This window comes from Chlamydotis macqueenii, chromosome 10, assembly GCF_036417535.1.
Source record: "Chlamydotis macqueenii isolate bChlMac1 chromosome 10, bChlMac1.mat, whole genome shotgun sequence".
NCBI classification, from domain to species: Eukaryota; Metazoa; Chordata; class Aves; order Otidiformes; family Otididae; genus Chlamydotis; species Chlamydotis macqueenii.
Genome location: NC_141565.1, coordinates 2,006,789 through 2,032,813, shown reverse-complemented (window position 1 = coordinate 2,032,813; position 26,025 = coordinate 2,006,789). Strand labels below are relative to the sequence as shown.

Below are 26,025 nucleotides of genomic sequence, written 5' to 3'. Positions count from 1 at the left end.
GTGTTGGAGTAGATACAGCAACGGGAGCTGACTTTAAATTAGAGTCAGTAAGGAAGTGTGTTAAAGAAGATGAGCTTTTTCCTATGCATAACAGGAAACCATGCCCGTTGGAAGATGCTATATATGGTGGACATGTGTCACAGCATATAGTGCTTGGTCCATTTCTGTATTTTCTGTAGACAAGAGAAAATGCTTCTGAATTTTTTAAAATGCTAATATATTTTTGCCATTAAACCTGACGATGTCTGGAAAACCTAAAATGACTCATCTGAAATCTAGTGCTTTTTCTCCTCAGCTGTGATAATCTACTGGTATAAAAGTTAAATTGAGCTTCAGCTGCTGACACCTGCGAGCCCAAGAAAGATAGAAAGGAGCTAAAGTTAGCCCATGAAATAGAGTTGTTCTGTTTTAGTCAAAGCCAGGAGTCTAATATGTATACTGAAATAACTTATGCAAGTCAGATGAGATCATTAAGGGATAGAGAAATATTAATGCCATTACATTGAAACAGTGGTGAAAAGTCACCTAAAATACAGTATTTGATTCTGGTCACCCATGTTCAAAAAAAGGTGAAGCCAACAAGTGAGAGGAAGATTTCTGTGATGATCAGGGATTTGGAGAATCTGTCTTTTGTGAAGAGGCTGAGAGTGACCTGCACCCTGCAACGTGGAGCAGTGCAGAAATACCTGAGCCAGAACGACTCGGGTAGGTAGGTGCCCCTGATACAGCCTTGGATGTGAGGAAGGGTACCTGTGTATGGATCAATGGATCCATTCCTATTTTGATTCATGTGATATCTTGTGGAATATAATTTCTTTGTAATGTACTAGTTTGGTTTAGAGCTTAGAAATAAATTCCAGAATAGTCAGGGAAGGCTCACTGGGAAAGGCTCACTGTCTCAGTTAGCATGGCTCCCCTTAATCAGCACAGCCTGGAGGACAGGGCTGGCCTTGGCCACATACACCGCCTTTCTTCCCAGTCACAGGAGCTGTGTGTAGCTCAAAAGAGGATTATGATCCTGCAGTTTTCTCCACACTCAAGTGGCTGAAGAATATCAACTGCTGAATGATAACAATGTGACATCTTAGAACATCGCACACTCTGTGTACATTTGGCTGGAAAGCCAGTAATTCAGGATGATACAAGTTTATAATATACATGTCTCTGTTTGTCTAAGTAAAGAATGCCATGTTTGTGTAAAAGAAAAACAAAAATAGAGTTTTGTTTCCACTTTTTTTTTTTGTTTGTGAAATTTTGGAGTAGAATTGAAATAAGTTTTCCTTTGCTTTAGCTACCAAACATGAACACTCTAGAATTAATATAGGAGTTGACTTTTGAAAAGCCAGTCTGTTGTGGATCTGATGTTTAATTCAGGCCAGTTTTGGTTTAGTGTGTTGTTTTGGGCAGAGGCTTTGAGTTGGGTTCTGCGCTTGGAAATGAAACCCAGGTGAGTTTCAGATGTTGCAGATGTGCAGTAGAGCCCCGCTTCTGAGCTGTTGTTTCTTTATAACATGCTGTTCTTGGGGGAAGGGAAATTTCATAGAATCATAGAATAGTTCTGGTTGGAAGTGACCTTTAAAGGTCATCTAGTTTCCAACATTTTAAATTATTCTAATATAAATTCTTATTGTTTAATTCTTGTATTTAAAGTACTTTTCTTCATTAAGTCTAATCAATTACCAGTAGCCTGAAGTTTGTTAGGATCTTCCTTAAGAAAATGACTTAATGTGTATCTCTGCTCTTTAGTATTTTAGAGGGTAATTTAGACAGTGCTGGAGGGAGAGGACAAAAATACTTCAAACCCCATTTGAATTTCAATCTTCTCTATAAGATGAGGAAAGTGATTCCTCCCGTCTTGAAATGAGAAGTCCATCTGCCTGTCAGATGTTCAACAGCTGGGTCTGTGAGTGGACTGCTAATAATGGAAAAACCCTTCTATCACAGGGATTGTTTCTTTTCTTTTCTTTTTTTTTTTTTTTTTGAAACTACATCACTAGACCATGGATTTCGTAAATGTCTGTCTTTCCTCATGCTTGTTTCCTGCATCACGCAACCTGTGCCGTATGTCTTAAGGAATGCTGCGACACAGAGTAAAAATTTTCCTATTATATGGTGAACTCGAATGCAGCATCTTTTTGCATTGAAATGGATGCAAAATATTTGGAATCCTCTGGAATCAGTTCTCAAATTCTGTGCTATGGGTGATCCTTACAGAGGTAGTCCTGCATTCCTCGGGCTGCTGTGGCACACGTGGCTGGAGAAGTAGCTGGTCATGCTGAGTCCCTGAATGTGTTACTTGTGATGAGGGCCAGTTTCTTCAGCTCTGTGTGGAGCCGAATGTATGCAGGGAGTATCTGGCAGAAGGAAAGCTTAAAATACAAGGCATTTGCATGTATGATTTCAGGACTGTAGCTTTTTATAGGCCAAATGAGGATTCTTCATTTAAGAGGATTTATTAAGAGCCAATTTGAAAAAAAAAAGTTATAATCTGCTATAATCTTATTATAGTCTGAAAACACATTTTCCACAGAGTGAATCAATTTGAACTTTTTGTGAATGAGACAGGCTCTGTCTCCTCTCAGTGGAGAGGTATTTCTGAACACTCTTGTTTCCCAAACAAAACCTCTGTCGCTACCTTACTCCCCAACAGCACATTTCTTGGGATTAATTTTCTTTTGAGGCCTTGACTTTTCCAGTCAGTTACGTGGCTGCTGTGTCTGATCGCTTATATAGGGAGAAAAAAGAGTTGAAGGGGCGTTACTAGTTTCCTTGCAGATAAATGTGCAGATGAAACGCATGACCTGCTAAGAGGAGATTCAGGCAGAATATGCCATTATTTTTTTATAGAGAGTTTTAAGGAGTTATAGTAATTCATTGCTGTCAATGGCCTGTTCTTGACCTTGAAAGACAGAAGTCTCTCTCAATACGATTTCCATTTTCACTGCTGACAAAACTTGCCACATCACATTGTCAATAGACAGCAAAAGTGCTTCTCATTTAAGTTCTATCACCTTGTTTAAATCTGTTCTTTCATATTTTCAAATAAGTTGGTGAAAGCAGAATAACCGAAATATTTCTTTATACTTTTATGTGAGTCACTGGTAATTAATGAATTATACAAATAAGCAAAAAGAAGTAAAAAAAAAATCAATCATTAAATTCATTCACACATCAAGGAATATTGCCTGCAGAAATGAATTAAAGAAAATCTGTGGTTTCTCTCACATCAGGAGTTATTGTCGCCCCAGGGCCAAAATATTCCTATTATCTACTGCACCCCAGAGAACTAGCCTGATAAAGCCTTTTTAGTATTTATACATAGGAGGACTCTGAATTTCACCCTTTCCATATTCTGCTTATTTTGTGGTTTACTGCTGCACATTTATTGTGGTTTTACCTGATTTAATTTTGCTTCTGTCAAGTCAAATATCCCATTTCCTTGGAAGATTATTACAGAGGCAATTAAACCCTTGTCATTTAGGAAATTCTTCTCCTAATGTACTCCACCCATTTTATCAAATAATTCTTTCTCCTCCCACCCATTCTCATAAGGAATCTCCCTCCTTGCTGTTTTCACTGTTCAAAACTGCACATAGTTGTTGTGCACTCATCAGCTATTGCTTGTCTCTCCTGTAGGTGTCATTCAAGTTATTTTTTTGTTAAATGTTGAGCGTATACTGTCTGAATCAGCCTTTCAAAATAATTGTCTGAAAGACTGAAATGTTACATTATTTTAGGATATTACCTTTTCCATAGCCTCCAGGATAAAAATGTAACATGTACAAAATGTGTATTATGTGATCTGTAGAAATCAGATAGTGAATCATGTGTTTGTAGTGTAATTTATGCTAAGTTGTAACAATGACAGAGGGCACATGGGGAATCTTCTAGAGAGAGTATCTCTAGGAGCCTTGTTAAAAGACCACTCTGAGGCGGTATTTCCCACCAGAAGATATTGCCTAGGCAGTTCCCTGCACTCCTGGCTCCGAACGTGCGTCGGGGAACCCGGTTGTCCTGATAGCAGTCAGAGCAGGCAGTGTATCTGTTGTGTGTTGCAGGAGCTGAATGCGATGTTGGCTCCTTGATGGGAAGTACTGGGCTTGGTAAAATGAAGTCAGCTGTGTCCCTCTCTGCCTTGCTTGCTTTGCTGAATTAAATGTTTTGCTCTAATGAATCACAGAATCATAGAATCACAGACTGGTTTGGGTTGGAAGGGACCTTCAAAGCCCATTTAATCCAACCCCCCTGCAAGGAGCAGGGACATCTCCAACCAGATCAGGTTGCTCAGAGCCCCGGCCAACCTGGCCTGGAATGTTTCCAGGGATGGGGCATCCACCGCCTCTCTGGGCAACCTGGGACAGTGCGCCACCAGCCTCAGTGGAAACAATAAAAAGTAATTAGCTTTCTAGCTTTTCATGCACAGTGACTGTTACTGAAAATACAATACCACGTTTTAGTCAAACAGTTACAACACAACACTGTGTTTATGTGAATGCTTTATTTAGGATCAGGATTGAGCTTTCAGAGCAAATGTCATGATCTTTTCCATTTTTCATGCGTGCCTTTTAGATGAAACTAAACTGCAATATTCACTCTGGACATACATCTCATTTGTTCCAGGTGCTAATGGAGGTTCAGTACTTGGGACCAGACTAAAGATAGCACCTCCTCTCCCAGTATGTGTGGTTGGATGTGGTGTCCTCAGTCCCAGATCGTTTCTTTGCCCTGATCCAGCTCCTTGGGCCATTCTGGTTGTTTATACAGACATTGTCAGGGTGACAGCCAAAGAACTGTCTGTAAATGCACCTTGTTTGAACATCCTGGTAACTACGCAGTCAAGCCTGCTAAATATATTTAAGCATCTTTACCAGGTTACTGAATAATAGCTATAGTACTGTTGTAAAATGCATTAGATTAAGCAGCACTGTGGTGGTGTTGTGTTGTCCTTGTTTAAGGAGTTTGGTGATAAACAAAATCAGCCTTCAGCCCTGTTAGCTAAAGTCCTGCTATCTTCTGCTTGAAGAGTAGGAAATGTTGAAGGCAGAGCGTTGAACTTTATTATGGTCACACTGAGCAGTTGTTCTTGGAAAGATCAATCAGAAATTAATTAGTGTCTGATGTAAAAGACTATATTGGAAAAGCCCAAGTGATGAGTTTACCATGGTAATTAATGGTAGAATTTAACTCGCTGTTCATCATTGATAAGATGGTTAGTTTTTATATTGCCATTTATAAAGCTATGACTTCATAGTTTTTGAAATAAAACAGTCAACTCTGAATATGTTTTCAATGATGAAATAATTTTTCCAGATGAGAGCAGCTGCAGTCACGTTACTCCTTCCATACTAATGCTGTATTTACAGACCATTTGTGTTGCTAAAACCTGCAGATGTGCCTGGTTATGTTCTTGTGCCACAGTGAACTGCAGAAGATGTTGCCCAGACTTCTGATCACACGAGGAGAGCCACAGAAAGTCACTGCAGACAGATCTGATGCAGTTCTGCTGAATCTCTGTTGCAAAGCAAATGGATTGTCAGGAATGCAAACCCCAGCTAAGCCATTTAGAAGATGCTGTCAAAACTGCAGAATTTTCATGTGGTTGGGAGAATAGTCAGGAACAATGCTCTCAAAAACTATATTACCACATAGTAATTGTTTTAGTGCGTGCGATAACGTTATTGCCGATCCCAGTTTTCCAATTCTTGCCTTGCATCCCCGGAGCCATGATATTTGGATTTTAAAGTGATATATGTTGATCTCTTTTTAAAACTTTTTTTTTTTTAATTTGGCTTAGTGTTTTGAGCCATTACATTTTCCAAGTTCTGCTCATAGTCATTAAGGCTAGCTATTACTAATTAAAACTGAGATTCACCTCTAATCACATGCCTCCAAGTGCTACGTTCTGAAGGAGATCTTTTATATAGTGTGACCTGTGATAAAATCACAAAAGCTGAAAATGCTGCTGTGCAAATCCTGTTATTTCCTATCACTGAATCCTAATACACAAACAGTTTGGAGAGTCAGTTTTATTAAGCTGGCACATGAATTAATCATATGGTCACATATATCAGGGAGTAAATAAGCAGTGTTCTCCTGAGGAGGATTGTAAATTCATTAAAAGGTACTGCAAGTCTCTTCCCGCATTATCTAATTCTTTCTTTGTCCTCATTTGCTCCCTCTACACAGTCTTGATGACTGTACTTCAGTGGGACTTCCTACATTTAATGGAGCTAGTTGGAGGTTATTTATAATTTATTTCTACATCAGTTTTGATGAATCTTGGTGGTTTGATGTTGTCCTGCAGTGCCTCTGATGGTGTCATTCTTTCCACGCAGACAAGCACAGAACACCCGCAGTATCTCAGCCTCTAATAGGAGAAACCAGAGCTAAAGGAAAGCTCTCTGTCCTCTTTAGTCAATGGCTTGCCCTGAGAACGCATCTGATATCAATCAACATTTGCCTGGTACCTTGCCTGCCTGCTTTCTGCAGGTTTAGCTGCAGCACCTTTAGTTACACAAGCTAAAGGACATTGTTCAGGTTTTATGACTATAGAAAGAAAATCTGTCTACTTTACTTTTTTTAATGAGGAGTCCTCACGTGACTTACTGTGAAATGGTAGGTTCTTTCAGATAAAAGGACAAAGAAAGAAAAATCCATGGGATTCCCCTTCCCATTAAGTTTTTGTGACTGGCTCCCTTCAGAAGTATTTCAAACTTTCCGCTGTTTTAATGGAGACTTTAATTATGATCTAAGTGGGTTTGTGAAATCACAGTGCTTTGCCTGAGGTTTTGCCCTGGTGCTTTGTTTTTTGCCTTTACTCATTGTCTGCATTCTTTTGGATGTTTCAGTTTGTTTCTTACTGAACCTAATTATTTTTTATTTTCTTCTTCTCCAAACTCTGTGGTGTCTCTGATAAATCTCTATGAATAAGACACAATTTATAGCAGTGAGGACTCCTTTCTAGAAGATATAGCAAGTTAAATGTCTATATACTGCCTCCAGTTTAATCATTCTTGCTGGATTACTGCAGATGAACAGAGCTTTATTACAAATCTTAGCTTTAGCTCAGTTTGCCTGTCTAGCATTTGGGAAAAAAAGTATCAAAATTCTGTTAATTCTTTCTTAATCTTGCTCTGAAAGTCAATAGGATGAAGAAGAGTGTTTCACTTCTGTGAATAAAGCTATGGGCTTAACTGAGACAGATCCTCACCTGTGGGACTTGCAGGTGCTGTTGGAGATTACAGTTATACATCCCATGTGAAAGAAGAGGTGGGGAGGAGGTTATCCCACCCCTCTACCGGCAGGAGTGTGATTTTAAAAAAAATTTAAAAAGGAAAAAGGAACAATAAAAGGAGCTAGTCAAGGTAGTGAACTAACACTCTGGGGTTTGGTTATAGGAAGCAGTGCCCATGAGAGCTCTGCAACCTAGGCACTTTCTTGAGCTTAATGTCATAGGCCAACTTCTGGCTGAAAGAGGGATTTCTGGAAGGGAAAACCAAACTAAACTGCTAGGGCTTGGACCTGGGGTTTGAGTGGCCAGGACTTTGCTGAATCATCTCAGTAAACAGGCATTATTTTTAGGGAATGGGTGAAAAAAGGTATGTTTCCTGTGGGTTGAGAAAAATGCGAATCCATTAATTTCCACAGTTCCAAAATTACATTTTTTTCCTGATGTGTCAAGCAGGGCCATCAAACCCTTGTGTTTGAAAATACTTCTTCAAGAAGCTTCTTATTTTGACTGTGATTAATAGTGGAATAAAAGAATATACAGAGCAGTCAGCAGTTTTACTCAGGGCAAAGTTCCTAGCAGATATAAATTGAACATCTGAGGAAAGAAGCCAGACGCTAATTCTCAATTCAGTGAAGATTTTCTCAGCCTTCAGGGTGTTGGATTCAACTAATAAATAGTGCAGATGTCACCTTATTTTTAGGCTTTTATTGTTTCTAAGGAAGTCTGTAAACGGGAATTCAGTATCTGTCTTTTTTTTTTGTTCAGAGCCAGCAGATAAAGTAGTGTCCACTGCACAAAGGGGAGCAACTTCTAGCAGCTTCTTACAGAAGCTACCACCGTAGCCCCCCCTCACTAAATAAAACCAGAACAAGTAGTTACATCTTACAAATCAGAGCAAGTTAGCTTTACTTAATAGGGGAAAAAAGGAAAGTTGAACAGGTTATATCTCTAGTGTTTTTCTCTAAAAAGCTCTTTCTGGCTCCTCCAGGTTTTCCATTCAGCACTGTGCTGCTATTGGAGATAGATGTCTGCTCTTCACCACTTTGGTTTTCTCTTTCGTCCTGCCATCTGTTCCACCTATTACAACTCCACTGTTTCCAGTGCAGACATATGCAATATGCAAATGTGTCCTGTTGAGGGGAGGAGACATCGTTTGTATTGATTAATAACCTGGTTCAGTCTTTATGTGGTTCCATTATTTTAAGTGTTCATTTTGTGAGTGTGTGTGTATAAAAGTTGTGTAATGTAATTTCAACAGTATATTTGTGTTTGAGAACTCTTGAAATACACGGTAAGGATTGACTCCTGTCTTTGAAATCTTCCTATTTTTGCTAACCTAAACTAGGGCAGTTCACCTTGCAAAGTAGGGGAAGGGTAGAGACCAAAAGCTAGCTGTGTGGATGGATGGCAAGTCACTGGATCTGCTGGAATCTGTACACTAAATATATTTAGTAAAAGTTAGCACTTGCTGACAAAGTTGCTCAGTGAGGCAACTCTGAAGCAGATGTGGGAGCTAACCTTCAGGTTAGCTAATCATGATAATATTAATGGTAGTTATTCCAAAGCTTACAATTGACTTGAAGGAAAAAAGGCAGAACTGAAGGACCTTCTCTATAGTATTTTGAAGGCTGCATGCAGTTTCTCTTCTTGTGCGGAAAGGGTTCATTGGCTTAGCCAGTACTGCAGCCTGAGTGCCGTGGAAGCTGTAATGCCATGAATGTGTCCTGACTGCTTCTTATAGGAAAACAAAATCAGATACTAGAGGGTTGTTGAGGTAGCCTGTTAAGTGATGTTACTGACGTTAACTACTGAGTCCATGTGCCACAGCTCTTTGAGTAGGAGTATGTTTTGCACTACTCTTTTGAAATAAATCTTTTGGCTTTTGATATTTCACCCACCACACTGTCTCAGACTGCTGAAATAAGTGAGTAGAATATGAGCAGTAATAATATTATCTGTCCAAAAAGCAAACAAAAGAAATTCTCCCCTACACCTTGACTTTGGTCTGACAAAGACCCAGTATGAGTTGGGTAAGAGATGAGACCCATCTCTTCAGTAAAAAATCAGTGACAAGGGCTCAATCCCGTTTACAGGTCTAAACCAGTGATGTTGGTGTTGCAAGTCTCAACCAAATTCCATTCAACTCTAATTTAAATTCTTGATAGACTGTTGTTTTCAGGCTAGAGGTGATTTTTTCTTTATTCATAAGAAGCTAGGTAAAAAAGGAAATAAGGATAAAAATAATTCCCAGATTCCTAACAGCTGACGGACTACTCTTTGAAACCAAGGCCTTCTTGAGCTCTCTCTAGATAAGCAGATAATACAAATTACTAGATAATGCTGATTATATGTCCTTTGGTTAGAAAGACAAACTAAAGATCTTAGCTCTTGTTTTAAGCCAGTGAAAACTGTCTTAAGTTGATTTTAAATTGCAACTTGTTTTCTACTTTTTTTTTTTTTAAATATATGGGAGCACATTAAAAAAATGTACAACTTTCTTGAATCTTAAGTCCTGAAGTTTTACATTTATTATTACGTGATGGTGAATGTTCTTGCAGGGAGACTGCATTTAAATTACTACGATTTGCAAAAGGAAATTAAAAAAAAAGAAAGAGCTTGCTTTTTTGGTGATTGTAGCATTTATTGTGTTTCTATATGCAGTTGGTTCTTGATGAGAAGGAAAATAGTATCTAAATAAATTGCATTTCTATATGGCTAGCTATTTTTGTGCCTGTTTACTGCAGCCTAACCCTGAGGCATACCACATAAGCCATAGGTAAGAGGAAATGTAAACCAGACTGGTGTTGAGTGAGTGACAGGTAAAAGTATTTAAAATATTTGAAACACTGGAATGGGAATTTTAAGTATTTGAACTAAGAATCGCCAGAAGAATTGAAAACTGTATAGGAGGAAAAAAAATACATATTTTTGCGGAAAATATGCTTGAGATCTGCAATAATTTTTAGAGATTTAAAGAGCCATTGCATAGTCTGCAAAATGTGGTGAGTACTCTTGCACAATGTGGTTTTGGCAGATATAAAGCTTTTCCTTACGTTTTGAATGATTTCGGTATGTTATTCAAATGTTTATTACAAATAAAACATCCTTCAGAATTGTGGAATGCTGGTAAATATCATTCCTAGTGTTCGATGGGTCAAATATGTTCAAGATTTTTCTGAACTAACATGACTGAGTTTTCTAAAAGTAAATGCGATGCTAATGAAGGAGCTGCGTACACAAAGCAGATAAAGTACAGGGCTCCACAAAGCAGCTTTTTCCATTCTTCCCCTTTGACTTTCCCAGGCTGTAGGATGAAAGGGTACCACTCCTCCTTACCCTTCAGTGCCCAGCCTGCGTGTACAATGGACACAAGGAAACAGCAGTGACTGGCTGTGGGGTTTGCGATGGGGAGCAACTCATTTCAGATGAGGCTTTTTTCTGTGCTAACAGTTTGCATTGTTCTTATTTAAAGCTTTATTTTAAACTGCTGTAATTAAACCGATGCAAAAGGCTGTGTGAATAGTTCTTCTTTTTCTGGGGTCAAGAAGGGAAGACTGAGTGTAAATTCCTCATTTCAGGTTTGGTTAAGTTGTTTGATCTGTTTTAGATAACTCTTATACCTTATTCAAAAAGCTGATTTAAACCGGTTTATCCCAAGAGGAGTACGTAAAGTTGAAGTGGATACCCCATTGGTCAGGGCTTTCATCTAGGATATGGGAGAGCTGGGTTTAATTCCTTGCTCTGCATAACATGCAATTATTTATGTAAAGTGGAGCAGCTCCAACAGGAAAGATTAAGAGAGAACCTAGAGGTCAGTAGTGCGATGGTCAGAGAATTTGTGATGATATGGGAGACCGAAGTTAAGTCCCTACTCAATTATATTCAGTCTTCCACCTCCTGGGTGAGTACCGTATCCCCGGACTGTTGGTTGTTCTGCAGAACTCTTGACACCGTTTATATCAACAAAATAATATTCAATTTAATGGAGTACACTTTTTATCACCAAAGTATTTCACTGGAAAATTTCTGGTCTGTTCTACTGCTACGTTTGTCGTTCCTCCAGCTGTGTGAAGGGAATGATCCATCATCTCCTCTTCCCTCTGCCACCCTGAGGACTTCACTTACTGGGTCCTCATCACTCTCTGGAAGGAGGAGCTGTTAATGTAGAGCTGCTGATCAAATTCATCAACGGTATTCTTTTTTATTTTAATGTGCTATGCAGTATACACAGTGTGAGGTCATTTCTATTTCTCCTCTCAAATTATTCTGTAGTGTTACTGTTAAATAGCAACCCATTTTAGCTTAAACATGGGTGAATAATCCTTACCGTTACTCCTCCCATCCCACAGAACCACTGCCAGGCGTAATTGTTGGGGAACCCCCAGTGCTGCTGCTGGCCCAGGGGCTGCAACGTGGCCACGCTCTCCTGCTCTTGTCCCCTTGCGCTTCCCTTCTGCTGGCTTTCAATTTGTGAAGCTGTTTAAAGGTCACTCTGCTGGAATCATTCTTCACCACAGCATAGAGTGCATTGATTTTCCACATTTCTGAGACTCCCCATGCCTGCTGTGAGCTCTCGATTTCCATAGCGCTGTGCTTAGCAATCCTTACCATGTGCAGGACTAATTTCACATTCTAGGTAGAGTATACTCACTTGCCAGACTGCATTTTTTGTAGTGTCAGGTCTACTGAAATGGCTACATCATTTTCTCCTCTATTGTCTGGTAACCCCCCCACCTGCCACCCTTTTTGTTTTGTTGTAACTTTCTGAACAGAAATAAAATTTTCTCCTCCCTATTATTCAAGCCAGAAGGTTTTTTTTAAAACTGCAAAGAAATTATACGATTTTCACCCAAGCTGAGACATTTCTTAGGGTGTCCTTGCTTCCTGCTGCCCCTGAAGTTGCAGGCCGCCAAAGCCCCTGCCCTACATACACGCGTTTCCACTCACAACCTCACTGCTGGTTTTAGATAGTTGGGACTATCTTTGCTGTTATGCTTGTCAAATACTGTTTCTGCACATGATATGAAAAGAAATGTTCCCTTGTTCTTGCATATCCAATGTTTGCTTCAGTCAGAGAAATAATTTAATATGGACTGGAAAACACAATTAGACAGGGAGATTTCACTCATGAGGAGCCGATTTCTCAGGTAACTTCTTGTGAAGATGGCGGGAGTTTTATGGGTTGGTTCATAATAAATACTGTATGCACATCAGAGCACAAAGATAAATGAGAGTTATTAGAACCAAGCAGGGGATGTAAAGCACTCACACAGGCAGGTAGGTGCCCTTGATCAGGCAGTGTAGAAGCTGTTTATTGGGAAGTATTGCTTGTCTGCCTTCTGCCAGGCAGAGAACTGTTCATTCTCCCAGTGCAAAAGCTAAGGTCAAAGGAAATAGTGAGTACTGGGGGACCTGGAACTGGGAAAGGGTAGAGACAAGTGAATGACTAAACAGGAATTTATCATTACATCGGCGTTGATGGTTAAACAGAGCAAATATGAACATGCAACACTCAAACGGTCTGAATAGCAAAATGACCTTGTGTTTAATTATGATGCGGGTGTGTGTAAACACACATACCAATGGCTAAGGATGTTTTGTGGATAATTTTTAGCCATTTATAACTATGAAAAATTAAACTTGAATCTGAATGACTTGTCTATTATGGTTGGTTTTTCTCCTGATAATAATGTAAAATGCTTTCCAAGACTTTTTTGGGAGTCTGTTTAGCAATCTTACACTGTAGCATAGTTGTAGTAGGGCCATTAAGTGACTGGTCAGCATTCCTGTATCTGTACTTGCTATAATTTGTATGGAAATTTTAATGTGGTATTGGCTGGACAAGGAGTGATAGGGAAGAAAGAAAGGAAAATGTGACTTACATTTGCTATTTGCTTGTGTGACAATTTATCAGCCAGTCAAAAGCTAAACTACAATTCCACTATCCTTCAAAGCTCTCCCACTGTTTATTTTCAGCAGAAGTTATGACCAAGTCTCCATAATGTTATCATTCAACAGCAGAAGCAGCTTTAAAACTATTTACAGAGTTTACTCATCTGTGCAGGAATGAAGTGAATCTCGAATCTGTAACAACGAATTTCCAAAGATTTCATACAAATCAGTGGAGTTAGTTCTTTCCATTTTTATTAGCAGCAGTATATGGGCCTATATGCTGACTTATGTTACTGTCTGTTTCTGCTTATCAGGCAATGTCAAATGCCTTGTAAGATTTGAAATGGCTTTTAGAAATCTTACTACTTTTTAGTTCTAAGCTCCCTTTTCCTTAGAAAATATCAACTGAGTACTAAGCTTGGAGCTACTGTTTCCTTGCATGAGCAAAAGGATAAAGAAAACCCACGTTTTTGTATTCCCAAATCTTTGAGTTTTAAAAGCCAAAATGCTAAAACAGATTAAGATTCCTCACGACATTTTTTTTTTTCCATCACAAAATGAGATTCAGTTGAAGTAGAACAGTTCAAGTGAACATAGATGTTTTGTCAAGGGTGAACTTTCTAGTGAAAGTGAGGAACACAGATTTCCCACGTTGGGATGCTGAAGGGCTATTCTGCTGTCACCTTGTTTTCTGCTATATATTTTCTGTAATACTCTCCTTGTTCATAATGTTACTAATGAAAAAAAAACTGTCAGGACATTCATCTCTGTATGTAAGAGAGACTGAGAATCGGAGAAGAGTTGAGGCTGGAGAGGACCTCTGGAGATCGTCTAGTCCAATGGCCATGCTCAAAGCAAGGTCAGCTGGAGCACGTTGCTCCCATGTCCAGTTGTGCTTTGAATATCTCCAAGGCTGGAGACTCCACAACCTCTCTGGGTAACCTGTTGCAGTGTTTGACCACTCTCACGGTAAACAAAAAAAAAAAAAAAAAAAAATCTTATGTTTAAATGGAATTTCTTGTGTTTAAATTTGTGCTTGTTGCTCTTGCATGTCAATGGGTATCTGAGAAGAGTCTGGCTCCTTCTGTTACCCCTCCATCTTTGTGGCCCCACAATGGACTTGCTTCAGCAACTCTGAGAGAACTCTCTTGAACTGGGAGCCCAGCACTCCAGCTGTCTCACCAGTGCCGAGCTGAGGGGCACAGTCCCTCAACCTGTGTTAGCATTGGTGCATTAGCTCTGCCCAGTGCAGCCCAGGATGCCACTGGCCTTCAGCCATGTTAAAAGAGACCATGATTCAAGCCCCCCTTGATTCAAAGCACAAACCTGGATTTCAGCTCCACCTTTCCCAGATTAGTACCCTGACCACTGCATTTTTCAGACTGACTGTGTGAAGGTGGGTCTCTTCTCATTACAGTGCTGCAATTTGAATGCAAAACCTGTGTCTTTGTATTGCTCCATGTTCCTCTCTGAAGATGAGGCAATCTCTCAATGGCCTATTCAATATTTAATTATTTATAATTAAACAGATTGTTAAAATATTTGGTCTTGTAGCCCTGTATGGTTTTAAAGCACAAACAAGCATGCTCTGTAGTTATTCCTCACATACTTTATCAGTCAGTAATCTATATTTACATTTATATTTAATTCTACTGATGTATATTCTCCTTAATGATTTTTCACAGCCCTTTTCCAATACTTAGCCAAGTTCTAGTAAAGTACCTTCAGAAACATTCCTCAGAAAAGGAGCAAGCAGATTTTTATCCTAACATATTATGAAATCCTTAATATTCTAGACATTTAACATGAGTGATGATAATATAGTGCTGCATTTGTATGCAGTATTGAAGTATTAAACTTTTAAGTTATTTGAAAAATTGTCCTTCAGCTTTTCTTAGTTCCACCTTGTCGACATGGTCTCAGTTCCATGTTTGCTGACATCCTTGTCTCTACAGAGGATAAAATAAAACAAAGGAAATTTCACCCTCTCCTTCTACATATTCTAGAGAGCTTTTTCTTGTACAATTTTTGTCAGCAGAATCTCCTTTTCTGTAGTCTCAGCATTGTCAAATATGTTTTATTTTAGAGTCTCAGCCATATTTTTTTCCTGTCTTCCTGTACTTTTTAATTGCTTGTGATCTCTGTCATGCTCTAACTCTCAAGAGTTTGAGAATGACTTGTGCAGTCAATGAAATCAGTCTAAGTTGAGGGCAGTCTACTATGACTTGCAACAATTTCCTTTTATGAGATCATGGTTGCCAGATATACTATTCTGCTTCTCCATTAGGGGAAAAAAACAACAACAAAGCCAACAGTTGCAAGAAAGAAAACAAATGATAGCTAGAAATATTAATGTCTTGAGGATTTGTGGCAGTTGGAACAGAGGACTGTGCCCTGCACGTAAGCTAGAAGTCCTAGACTAGAACTTTAGACTTAAGTTCTTGAGAGCAACTCATTGTTAAAATTATCACCATACATGTGTATTTTCTAGATTTATCAATGTAATGTGAGAACTTTGTTTATCTTTCTTCTTGGATTCCCTTCCCAAATTCTCTCTTGCTAAAGACATTTCCTTCACAGATCTGAACATCGTGATTAATTAAGTTAGAGTGTTTGCGAACAGTTGCTGTAAAAATTCAGTTTCTTCCTCTTGCATCAGTAACTCTTTGGTGTTCCGTGAACAGAAAAGAATCTGCTATGTAATTATTTCCTACTTCTTACGTCCTGAACTATTTCTGAATTTCAGGATTTGAAATGCCTTCTGTCTCTTTTCTGTCTCTACTCAGTATATTGTTGTTTGGTTCAATGGCTCCTTAAACCTGATTTTGTGACTCGAATTATTGGTTCTGTCAGTTTTATTTATATGTAGCTCCAGCCAGATACATAAAAGCAGCTCCAGCTGTGTTTTTCTTCTTGGTAGGGTCTCTGCAGCATTAATGATGTTCTCTACAGAATTAGTTTAACCCAAGCTGTTGGACAGCTTGAGGTACAAGATGGATGCATAGGATCAGGCAATCATTTTGCTTCCCTCACTGGAAGAAGTGTAACAGCAGAGTCTGAGCCAAGACCTCCTGCATTGTCTCTGCGTTCCTATCTTTATGCTGGTGAGAGTATGTCTTTTTTTTTGTGGTATATTATGTGTAATTACAGTCAATGTTAAGTTGGTTACTGCAATCTTAATTGAAAAGGAGTGTGCTTTAATGGTGGAGTTGGTGGTAAGACGTTTTCTCTGCTCTATTATGTAAAGGTGACCTAGAAATGGTTTCCATGGCAGTAGGATGTGCTACATGCTATTGATGGCAGGACTCAGAGGAGGCCCCAGAAGGCTCTTAGGTTTAAAATGTGAGCACATTTGAGAGCGACTTTCAAATGCCTCTCAAAACCTGGTGACAGTTTTGGGTGACTATCAATCCTTCGGTGGTGTGTCTCAGCCCTGGGCGTGACAGATGTTTGTTCCCCAGCAATTAGCAGCCGTACTGACTTCTCCTGTCATCCCGAGAGCTGATCTCTGCTGGTAAGAGCTCCAGTGCTCTACAGGAAAGAAAGCGGTATTGCTGCATTGTGCTGGACTAGCACTGTGAATGTGTAATGAATTGTACTTCCAAGATTAGTTTAAAAACAAAAAAGACCCTCCCATGGGTAATGCATATTCTTTATTTTAAAATACCATTTTTTTATCTAAGTGGTATGTTTAGGTTGAGTTGTCTTACTCTCCGTGTATTTTCTCTTTTTTTTTTTCTATTTTTTGGCCACTTTCAGAGGTAGAAAATCCCTCACAAAATACTGGACCTTGCCTTTATTAGGGAACTTTTTTCCACTTGTAGTTGTGAAAAAATCAATGGGAAATAATCAACAAAACCAGAACTATTAAACAATAAAACCTTCTTCAAGTACAGAAATTATCTGTAACCATAACAGCACACTCAGCTCTTATGACCTTTTTGCTTTGCAGCGAGGACGTGGGTGAAACCACTTGAACACTGATAATTTTTCAATGTCATCCTACAGTCCTTGTTTACCCCTTGACAAAGATAAGTTATCTCATCGTTCTTTGAGGCAGAATCATAAAACAGTTATTTATAATGTAAGTTTTATTGTGCTCGCAAAGGTACTATTCCTACGAAACAGCACAGGGAACACAGTGACTCTGGGGTTTTGCGGCCTACCCACTCTCACCGAGTAAAGCTGCCTGGCATGTGGAGATGGTGATGCTCATCCCCTGAGATAAGTCTGCAGTGAAGATACGCCCTCCCTAGGAACAGTGCTCGGAGGTCTGATCTCATTAATATGTAAATTGTGTTACCACATGGTGTGTTAAATTAAGTATTTTATGAGCCTGACGTATGCTGACCTCACTGAGTAAGGTGTGAGTTCTGAAAAATAGGGTACCCAGCTTTCGGTTAGCTGGCACACTGTCTCTTGGTAGGACCAACCCTGTACTACTTTCAGCCTCGTTATGTACCCTGGGCTGCTCACCCTCTGCTATTTCCTCAGAAATGTCTCTGTTTCTGTAGTCGCCACGGAGCAGGACTTGTATATCTCCCCCCGCCCCCGCCGCCATGGGGAGGTGTGGTGGAGTGGTGTGAGCCTGTGTTTGTGACAAATCCCATAGTTCAGCGGCATTTTCCAAGTAGTAGTGGATGGAAAGAATGGACATGCAGGATCACGGATTTCGGTCAGTAAAAGACGAGGAAAACACAGGAATAGCTAACCCGCAAGGTACCTGTGCATCGCTGCTGGGGGACCTATGGATGCTGGAGTGCAGCTACACTGACTTTCTGTTGGCAGCCTTAGGAGACCTGAGCATTCATTGTGTCCATGTCCAACATGCTGCCCAGCTGTTGCACTAGGGTCTTCTCAGCTCACAAGGAGCTGTTATGGAAGCAGTTAAACCTTCATTACCAAAACTCTAGTGAAGTCTAAACTGAGTAAGGGCTATTTCCTTCACAAATTTGAATGGCCAAGTTAAAAAGTCTGCATTCTCTAAAGCATGCATTAGTATCATGCTGAATTAATTATTTTTTGTTTCCTAGGCTATTATGTAACTTAAAAACAAACAGCTGTCTGCATTCTGTGCTCCAAGTTTTGGCAAACATGTAGAAGTTTAGGCAGACCTTTGTCTACTGATTCTGACACTCTGCTATCGTTGTGTGAGTTTCAGTAGACAAAAACATAGTTGTACTGGCAGGAGGAAGACTGGTCATGAATTGAACTTGATGTCTAACAGGTAACTTGTTCTGAAATGCCAGCTAGGATTTCCAGAATTTCCTCTGAGCCTTTTCATTCTTTTATTTTGTTTTACTGTTAATACACTCTGGAAATGGGTAGGGGATTAAATCTAGGAGCAGTCAGTCAGCCACAGAGTCTGAAATGGTTACAGTTCAGAAAAGTATAAATATTTTAGGAAATAACGTCATTTAAGACATTCATCTCAATTCAGGGGGCTTTGCTCTAATACGGAAACCCCTCCTAAGTGAAGACGTGAGTGAGCTGCATTAAACAAAGAGATTTGCTAAGGAGGAGCTCTTCTGAGAACCTGAGTACCTCACTCCAGGTGTGGTATCTGGTACTTTCGGCCTCAAGGCCAAATGTTAGTTAGAAGAAAGTAAGGGGGACAAAATGAAGTTGAGCTCTGCCAGAAAAGTGCCTCTCAGTCTTCCCAGGATTTCCACAGCTGTTGAGTAGCCTGGCCTAGAGCAGTGAGTTACTGCCCGTGGACACTCCGCTGAAGATATATATACGTGTAGCTGAAACGGGCCATGCTCTGGTGGTGTCATCTGGTGGCTTGGGGTAAAGGTGGGGGATGCTGGTCCTGTCTTCCTTCTTTTCAGGGAGGAAGCTGGGCTCAGAAGGCTCTGGTAGCATCCCCAAAGAAATGCATATTCAGTCTGACCACTTGCCTGCAACAGACTGCAGCTACTGTAACAGACAGCACCGTGGGAGGTGGGTAAGGATGTTTATGCTGGTGTATTACAGGAGAGACAGAAAAGTACAATAGAAACCAAACAGGAACTCTGAAAATCCTGGCCTCTTGAAAGTAAACTATAATTCAAGAAATAAGGAAGATTTTCAATTGAATTTCACACTAAGAAACACACTCTGTGACTTTTGTATTTTGCTGAATTATATATACAATTATTAAGCAAATAAGATAATATAATTATTAAAGGATTCAGCTCCGAAATTCCATGAAATTATAAATCTAAGAGAAACCTTTTGGCTGGTAATGTGATGTGTCACACACACGCTGTGAATGTTTATTGTCATTCTCGCCTACCAAGCAATTCTTTTTCTGCAGCACTATTTGAAAGTGTTCCCTTCTTCTTAACAGTGAGATAGAAACAAAGAATGAAATCTAAACAGCCTTTCATCATGGAAATGTACCATGTAGCAGCTTAATGGACAGTATCATGAGAAGGAGGAGATTGAATTCCAACAAATTCAGCTAATTTAAGCATACTGGTGCCAAGGATTTTTTTGCTTCCAAAAGTGTGTACAAATGCCATCAGCCTCTTGGAGCACCTCTGGCTGGAGATGGCCACACTGATTTGGTGCGAAAGTTTTGTGAATGAATGTAACATCTGTGATGAGTGGTCGCTGCCAGATACTTCCGAGAGAGCTTCAATGAAAATAAATTGGGCAATTATTGAATAACCTAATATTTCAGGTGGGCTTTAATGTACTAATAGTTAATACCTCCTAGAAAGTAAAAAAAAAATAATAAGAGGAGGAAACTCTTCTTGAAAAATGTGAGTTGTACTAGAAGTGTGCAGACTCACAGGTTATCTCGGCGAGAAATATGCCAAATGGTAAGTGAGAGGGCACTGGGAGGAGAAAGCCCTTTGAGAATGAAGTCAAATTGGAAAGCTTGTTTTGTGGAAACACAGTACACATCAGTGGAGGAAATGTCCCAGCTTCCTCCTTAGGGCCAATTTGCACTTTTAGTAGAAAATTAATGAATTAAGATGGTGAGCTTGGTCACAATTTGTGGAGATCTAGTGTTGAACTGCTATGGCTAAGGAAATGCAAACACATTATATGAGCAAAGTCTGTGAGAGAGAGAAGCTTCCAGGTTTAGGAGACACGAGCAGAAGAAAGGGCACATTCCTTGAGTCTTGTACGAGTGAGGGTTAGCAGTGCTGAGAACACTCCAGGCAGCTCATTCGAGGAAAGACTGGACACCAGTCTTTCAAGTACAGAATTGGCGAGCCTGAGGGATTTATTGCTCTGCAATTAGTGATAAAGAGAAAAGGACATACAGAAGAGGTGATGAAGAATAACTTTTTTGTTGGGGCATCTCCAGCAGATACAACAGGGAGGAAACAAACTGTCCTTTCTGTAAGAATGGAATTATTCTCGAGGGGGGAAAAAAAACCCCAAAACCTACTAGAAGGAGGAATGAGCATGCTGGGGAGGGGATGAAATCTCAAGCATGGTATAAGGCCAGAGTTCAACCAAAGTGCCTCAAAGCCAGTATAATTAGGTTGCTTTCATCCTTTTATAGATGCCCATTGGCTTTTTAACTGACAATCAAAGTAGTATAGGTCCTTCCTACAGACAAGACCTAAGTAACCCCTACCAGTTGGAAACTGTACAGCAGGGCTCTGGTCTCACCTGGGAACGTGTCACATGTACTCCTCTAAAATGGTTTTCCTACTAACAAAGAAATGTTGGGAAGGCATGCTCTGTTGGCCTTTGTCTACTTATGCAAAGTTTTAGATGGGCAATTGCGTTTACGTTTATAGCACATGCACTCTCTCTGTGATTTTTTTTCTTTACTGAGACATCAGCATGAAAGCAAATGGCCACTTACTACCATTTGGTAAGCATACAACACAATAAAGTGTTTGCAGAGATTTTGAGGTGCTGGATTTGGGGTGGTACATATTAAATGGAAGGCTTTTGAGTGTGCTTTGTTATCTTTTCAGTTTTTGTCACATAGGGAATTTTTTTTTTACAAGGTTAGTTTAAACTTGGTATATGCTTCTGGTAGAAAAAAGGTAGCTGAAATCTGCAATAATCACTTGACTTAAGCAGCTAGGTCTTTAAAAAAACACAGAGATTTGAGTTTGCTCCCCAAGATTACTGTGCAGACTCTTTTGAACAGGTTCCACACGGTAAATCAAACTGTGGAAGCCTCCTTTCTTATGAGGCAGAGCTAGAAATTTATCTGTTACATTGATTGAAAACCACATATTTATGTAGGTTCATGTAAAATAAATTTATCAGCTTCAGCAACACTGCTGACAGGCACAGCATAAAACATTCAGGTGAATATATTTAAAAAAATAATGTAACCAAAGAAGGATTCTCAACATTCAGTGCTTTGCTTTGCCTCTGATTTTCAGCAAGAATTTGACTGACGATTGTTTCTTGACCATCCTGAAGAACATATTCTTCTTATGGAAGTACTGCAAGTCTGATTTGCTCCATATTAATTGATTTTTAGCTTTTATTATTAAAAGATTAATCAGCATATGCTGATGTATGAAAAATAATTCTGATATAGGCATTTCTTAAATAAAAATGTTACAGTATTTTAAGCTAATTTAGCAAGATATGGTTTTGCTGCTTCTTAGATCAGTTAAATGCTGTTGATTTATTCACAACAGCTTCCTTTTATCTTAGCTGTGTGCATCTTCCTTAACACCAGTTTAGGTTTGCAGTGCCATTTTCTAGTTTCTAATTACAGTTCAACTGCTGCTTGGATAAGCTGTGCAGCGCTTGCTCAGATTACATTGCTTCTCCCCCATTTTAGCATTAGGACATCAGATTACTTAACAGTCTGGATTTCTAGAAATATATTAGAAAGTGAAGTAGTAACTTAGTGGTGAAAAAGATACTAAAAGTGTACAATTAGTATAGCTAATTAAGATCTACATAAGTATATATAGTACAAATACACATATGTGTGTGTATCTAGAAAGAGTGGATGCAGTAGGTAATACTAATTCAAATGATGAAAGAATCCTGGCGTGCAGGAGGATATCCATAATCAGGTCTGCACTTGCATTAGATCCTCCTCTGGAAGTGTCTCTTCTGCTAACTGTGCACAGATCGTGATTATTTACTGCTCTGCTGCGTGTTCTCTCTTTATACATACGCAGTATTCCTGGGAAAGTCTGAGAGCTGCACAAAACATAAGCTGATACCTGTTCTTGGTTTTTTAGAAGATGAACCCAAGCAGAGAACTAACGTCTGCTCATTTGGATCTGTTGCACATTTAGTGTATAGTTTTTCTAGTATATAGTATTATAATATCTACTAAGTATATTATGCTTAGTATTACATTAGTGTTATATTTACTATTAGTAGACAGTTTTATTCTTACAGGGTGAATATTGCACTATGTATGTATGTCTTGTCTAATGTATCTTTATGAAAAATTTACATTAAAAATGTATATCTATTCTTAAAGTCTTCCTCTGTTAAACCAGAAAAAAACCAAACCCAGATAAACTGCCATTGAACAGAGTTTGTTCCATGGTTAGCCAAACACCTTTTTTTTTTTCTCCTCTAAAATGAAATGAAAATATCTCTTGCAAATTTTTGTTACCAACCTGGTTCTAAATGGTAAGTAACGTATCACGGTTTTGCATGGAGGTGTGTGTAAGCTGTACAGTGTACTAAGAATAGAAGGGAATAGAAGTGGACTTCTTCCCCAGATGGCATTGTGGTACGGACCTTATTCCTGTATGAAAACCATTTTCATGGGAAAAATTCATATATGCGCAGTTCTGAATTGAATGGTCTTATTTCGTTGCTGGTATGATCTCAGGCAAGTCATTTCACATTCTTAAAAGATTTTTTAATAACGTGCATTTTTTAATAACGTAAGTTCAGTTGGATCATTTAAGAACTCTACTTCTTTTGATAGTTGAATGAAACAGCAAAAGCATCTTGGAAGCAACTTTTTTTTTTTTTTTAACTTTTCCCAGGGATTATTTTATTGCTGATTAAAATGTTACATGGCACCATGATTATGGTCAGCATTGTACATTTATTTGTCTGCAAGTGGAGCCTAGTTTGGGGCCTTTACAGTCACACTGAGGGAAATTAAATGAGAGAACAAAGTCGTGTACTGCACTTGTTTGCTGATGCAAAGTGAATTTTTCAGCCCTTCCTTTCCCTGAGAGCCTGGGAACAAGATTGCTTTGCACCTTTTTCAAGCAGTTAAATGTAACTTTTCATGTAAAATCTATTACTATTGTTGGGAAAGACTGTTGCAGATTTCTAAGGCATCTCTATAATTGCAAATATAAATTTCAGCAGAGCAATAACAAATCTAACTTCAGAGTTAAATAAGGTGAATAATTGAACCACAGACATTTTATACATGAGCCCTTAAAACTTGCACTACTGGCATACACTCGTGTGTATCTTTATAATACAGTGATTTCCTCACTTGTGTGTTAAGGAAGTGGTTTACTTGCCAGTGACAGCACCGGCTGCCTTCTGCTTTTGAATTGAGCTATCACTGTGCACAGCCAATGTGTAACCAGGGCTGTAAATCTAAGTAGGTCAGGTCAGTTGGGATTTGGGATAGTTTTTGGGATAGTTTTTATTTGGTTAACTGGTACAGTTACAGGGCCATCATACATGGATGGTAAGGCTTCCATCAGACACAGGCACTGCTACGTAATCCTCCATTGTGTGAATGCTCGTTCAGGTAAGGGAGGGCTTTGACGTTAGCCGAGGAACTGGCGCTCTTCCCAGAGGCACCATACCTTTGATGTCATGGCTGAATTATTCTGTTTCTCTTCTCCATCACTGAGCTCTGCTGAATTGGACAAATCTTTTTTGTTCATCATGCGTTTGAGTGAATGAGGGCGGCTGTTTGGCTGGTCATGTGGGTTGTAGTTGGCACTGCTGCTCAGCACGAGATGACCAGTGGGTTAGACAAGGACTGGTGACTCTGGGCCTTCTCCAGAAGCTGGCTTTGTAAGAGTTCACAGGCTGTCAGCTCGTGGTACAGAGTATCTAGGACTTCAAATAGGCAGGCTTTTCCTTTTAAAAGAAAGTTGCACGCATTATAATTTGAATAAAGACAGAACGTTGCAGTTTAACAATTGTAACACAAGCTCTTTTCTTCATAGGTGCCATTTCAGGTAATTAACATAAAATGTCTAAATTTTGAGACCAAATAATGAATTTCTGTCCCTATAAAAATAAGAGTGGAACTCGGTTCAAGGACTGTTTTCTCTACTGGTTCTCTTGCTTCATTCATTGCCCATTCACCGAGTTCTTGCACACTTGTGTGAACAAAGACTATTTCCTGTCATAATAAAGAGTTTCTAATGCAACCATCCACTTAGCCTTGTCAAAGAGGAAGATGATGTTTGCTTACAAAGACTTAGGAAAGCTGCTTAAGTCCTGTCAAGCGCACAGCCAGAAAATCGAAAGCAGAGAAGGTGAGCCCCTTATGGCAATGGTGATGCAGAATGGACAGAGCACTTCACAAAGTTACTTCACTTGTTGGTATCATTTTAGGAAGCTGAGCTGTGCTGCCGTTACAGAGGGAGGTACTTTGTTTCAGCAGCATCCCCTGGAGTACCTTCTTTTCTTTGCTTCCTCTGCAGCCATGCTGGAACAGCACAGCTTAGCTCTGGGCTGCCTGCGCCCTGAATTGCTGGCCGCTAGTAACAAGGCTTTGAAACTGCCAAAACCCAGAATCATTTGATGCTATTCTTCCTAAATCACTGATAATAATGTTCTTCAAAATTAAACCCTCAGGCCACATCCAGCCTTTTATAGCCTTGTCTTTGTCTGCTTATTAAAGCACCTCCAAGCCATGTTCTTAGGCTTGGTACAGGACGCTCATTTCTTGAAGGTAAGTACAAATGCTCTGCTAATAGGAACAAAGTAATCAAATCTGAACCTCCAGGCTGTGATCCCTCTCTGCTTCCTACCAAGGCACCTCTGGCACACCGGACCATTGTCAAGGGAGAGGACTTTGCAAGTTTAATTTTCACAAGAGGAACACAAAAGGCTATTATTAGAGGAGTACAGAAATATTCTGGTTTGTATATTTGTTTGTGTTGCAGCAGAGGAATACAACATGCAGTGGGACAGCAAACCTGATAAATAGGAGTCTTACATCCTTGGTCATGTTTTCCACTTTCTCATATCAATGAATCCCTGCAGACATTAGTGGGATACTGAATTGTTCCCCTAAGGCCAAATTCTAATTAAAATTGGTCTAAAAAAAGCCATGGATGTGTTCCTGTTTCTGATGTGTCACAGATTAGAAAGCATCACTTTCTATAGGTAATCTGTCATAGTACTTCTTTCTCCCTAGCCTGTCCCCTAATAGTCAAAATACTTTTTTCCTACTCATCTGTTCATTAGCTAGTGTTTTTCCCAAAAGGACACTTTTCATGTTTCTTGGCCTTTATACGTGATGTATTGTCTTACCAGGTTGGGGGTCACGGCAGGATTCCAAAGTGCTCAGCAAGATTTTCCCCAAGGCTCGCTTAGATATGTTCTTTAAAAAACAAAATAATATTATGGCACAAATATGCCATTCAGCAGTTTGAATGTATGCAACAAAATCTATGCGCAGTGTATTTGCATTTGAAAATTAAAACAAAATGAAAGTGAATCCTGATAATACAAGACCTGATACTAGCTTTATTTTCAAGCATTTTATCTTAGATACTGCTGAAATAATAGCTGCTTGTGGAGGGCTCCATTTCTTAATGTGGTTGTAGAAAGACAAATAGCAATTATTCAGTGGAAAAAACCCAGAATTTTCCAGAGTGTGTGCCTAAACAAATCTGGACAGCAAGGACTGTCAGCAGGGCATGCACAACAGAAGCTTGCCCAGCCCTCTGCTGGGGCTCTGGTGAAAGGTGAATGGGCAGATTTTGTGGTGTATTCTCAGAAAGGGGCTTCTTGGACCT

General features: G+C 39.4%; 1 protein-coding gene across 6 annotated transcripts in view; it reads right to left on the bottom strand.

The window, feature by feature from the left end:
* Positions 1-23,019: 23,019 nt before the first annotated feature.
* EFCC1 (EF-hand and coiled-coil domain containing 1) overlaps positions 23,020-26,025 on the bottom strand; it is a 51,723-nt gene continuing 48,717 nt past the window's right edge. For 4 of the 6 annotated variants that reach the window (XM_086755257.1, XM_086755260.1, XM_086755256.1 and 1 more), the window contains exons 7-8: positions 25,538-25,607; positions 23,020-24,130 (exon numbers count right to left, since the gene is read on the bottom strand). In XM_086755257.1, the coding sequence (XP_086611383.1) occupies positions 23,997-24,130; positions 25,538-25,607 (204 nt within the window). In that variant the 3' untranslated portion in view covers positions 23,020-23,996. The remainder of the gene's footprint in view (positions 24,131-25,537; positions 25,608-26,025) is intronic. The other 2 variants (XM_086755261.1, XM_086755262.1) reach the window with 1 other exon arrangement.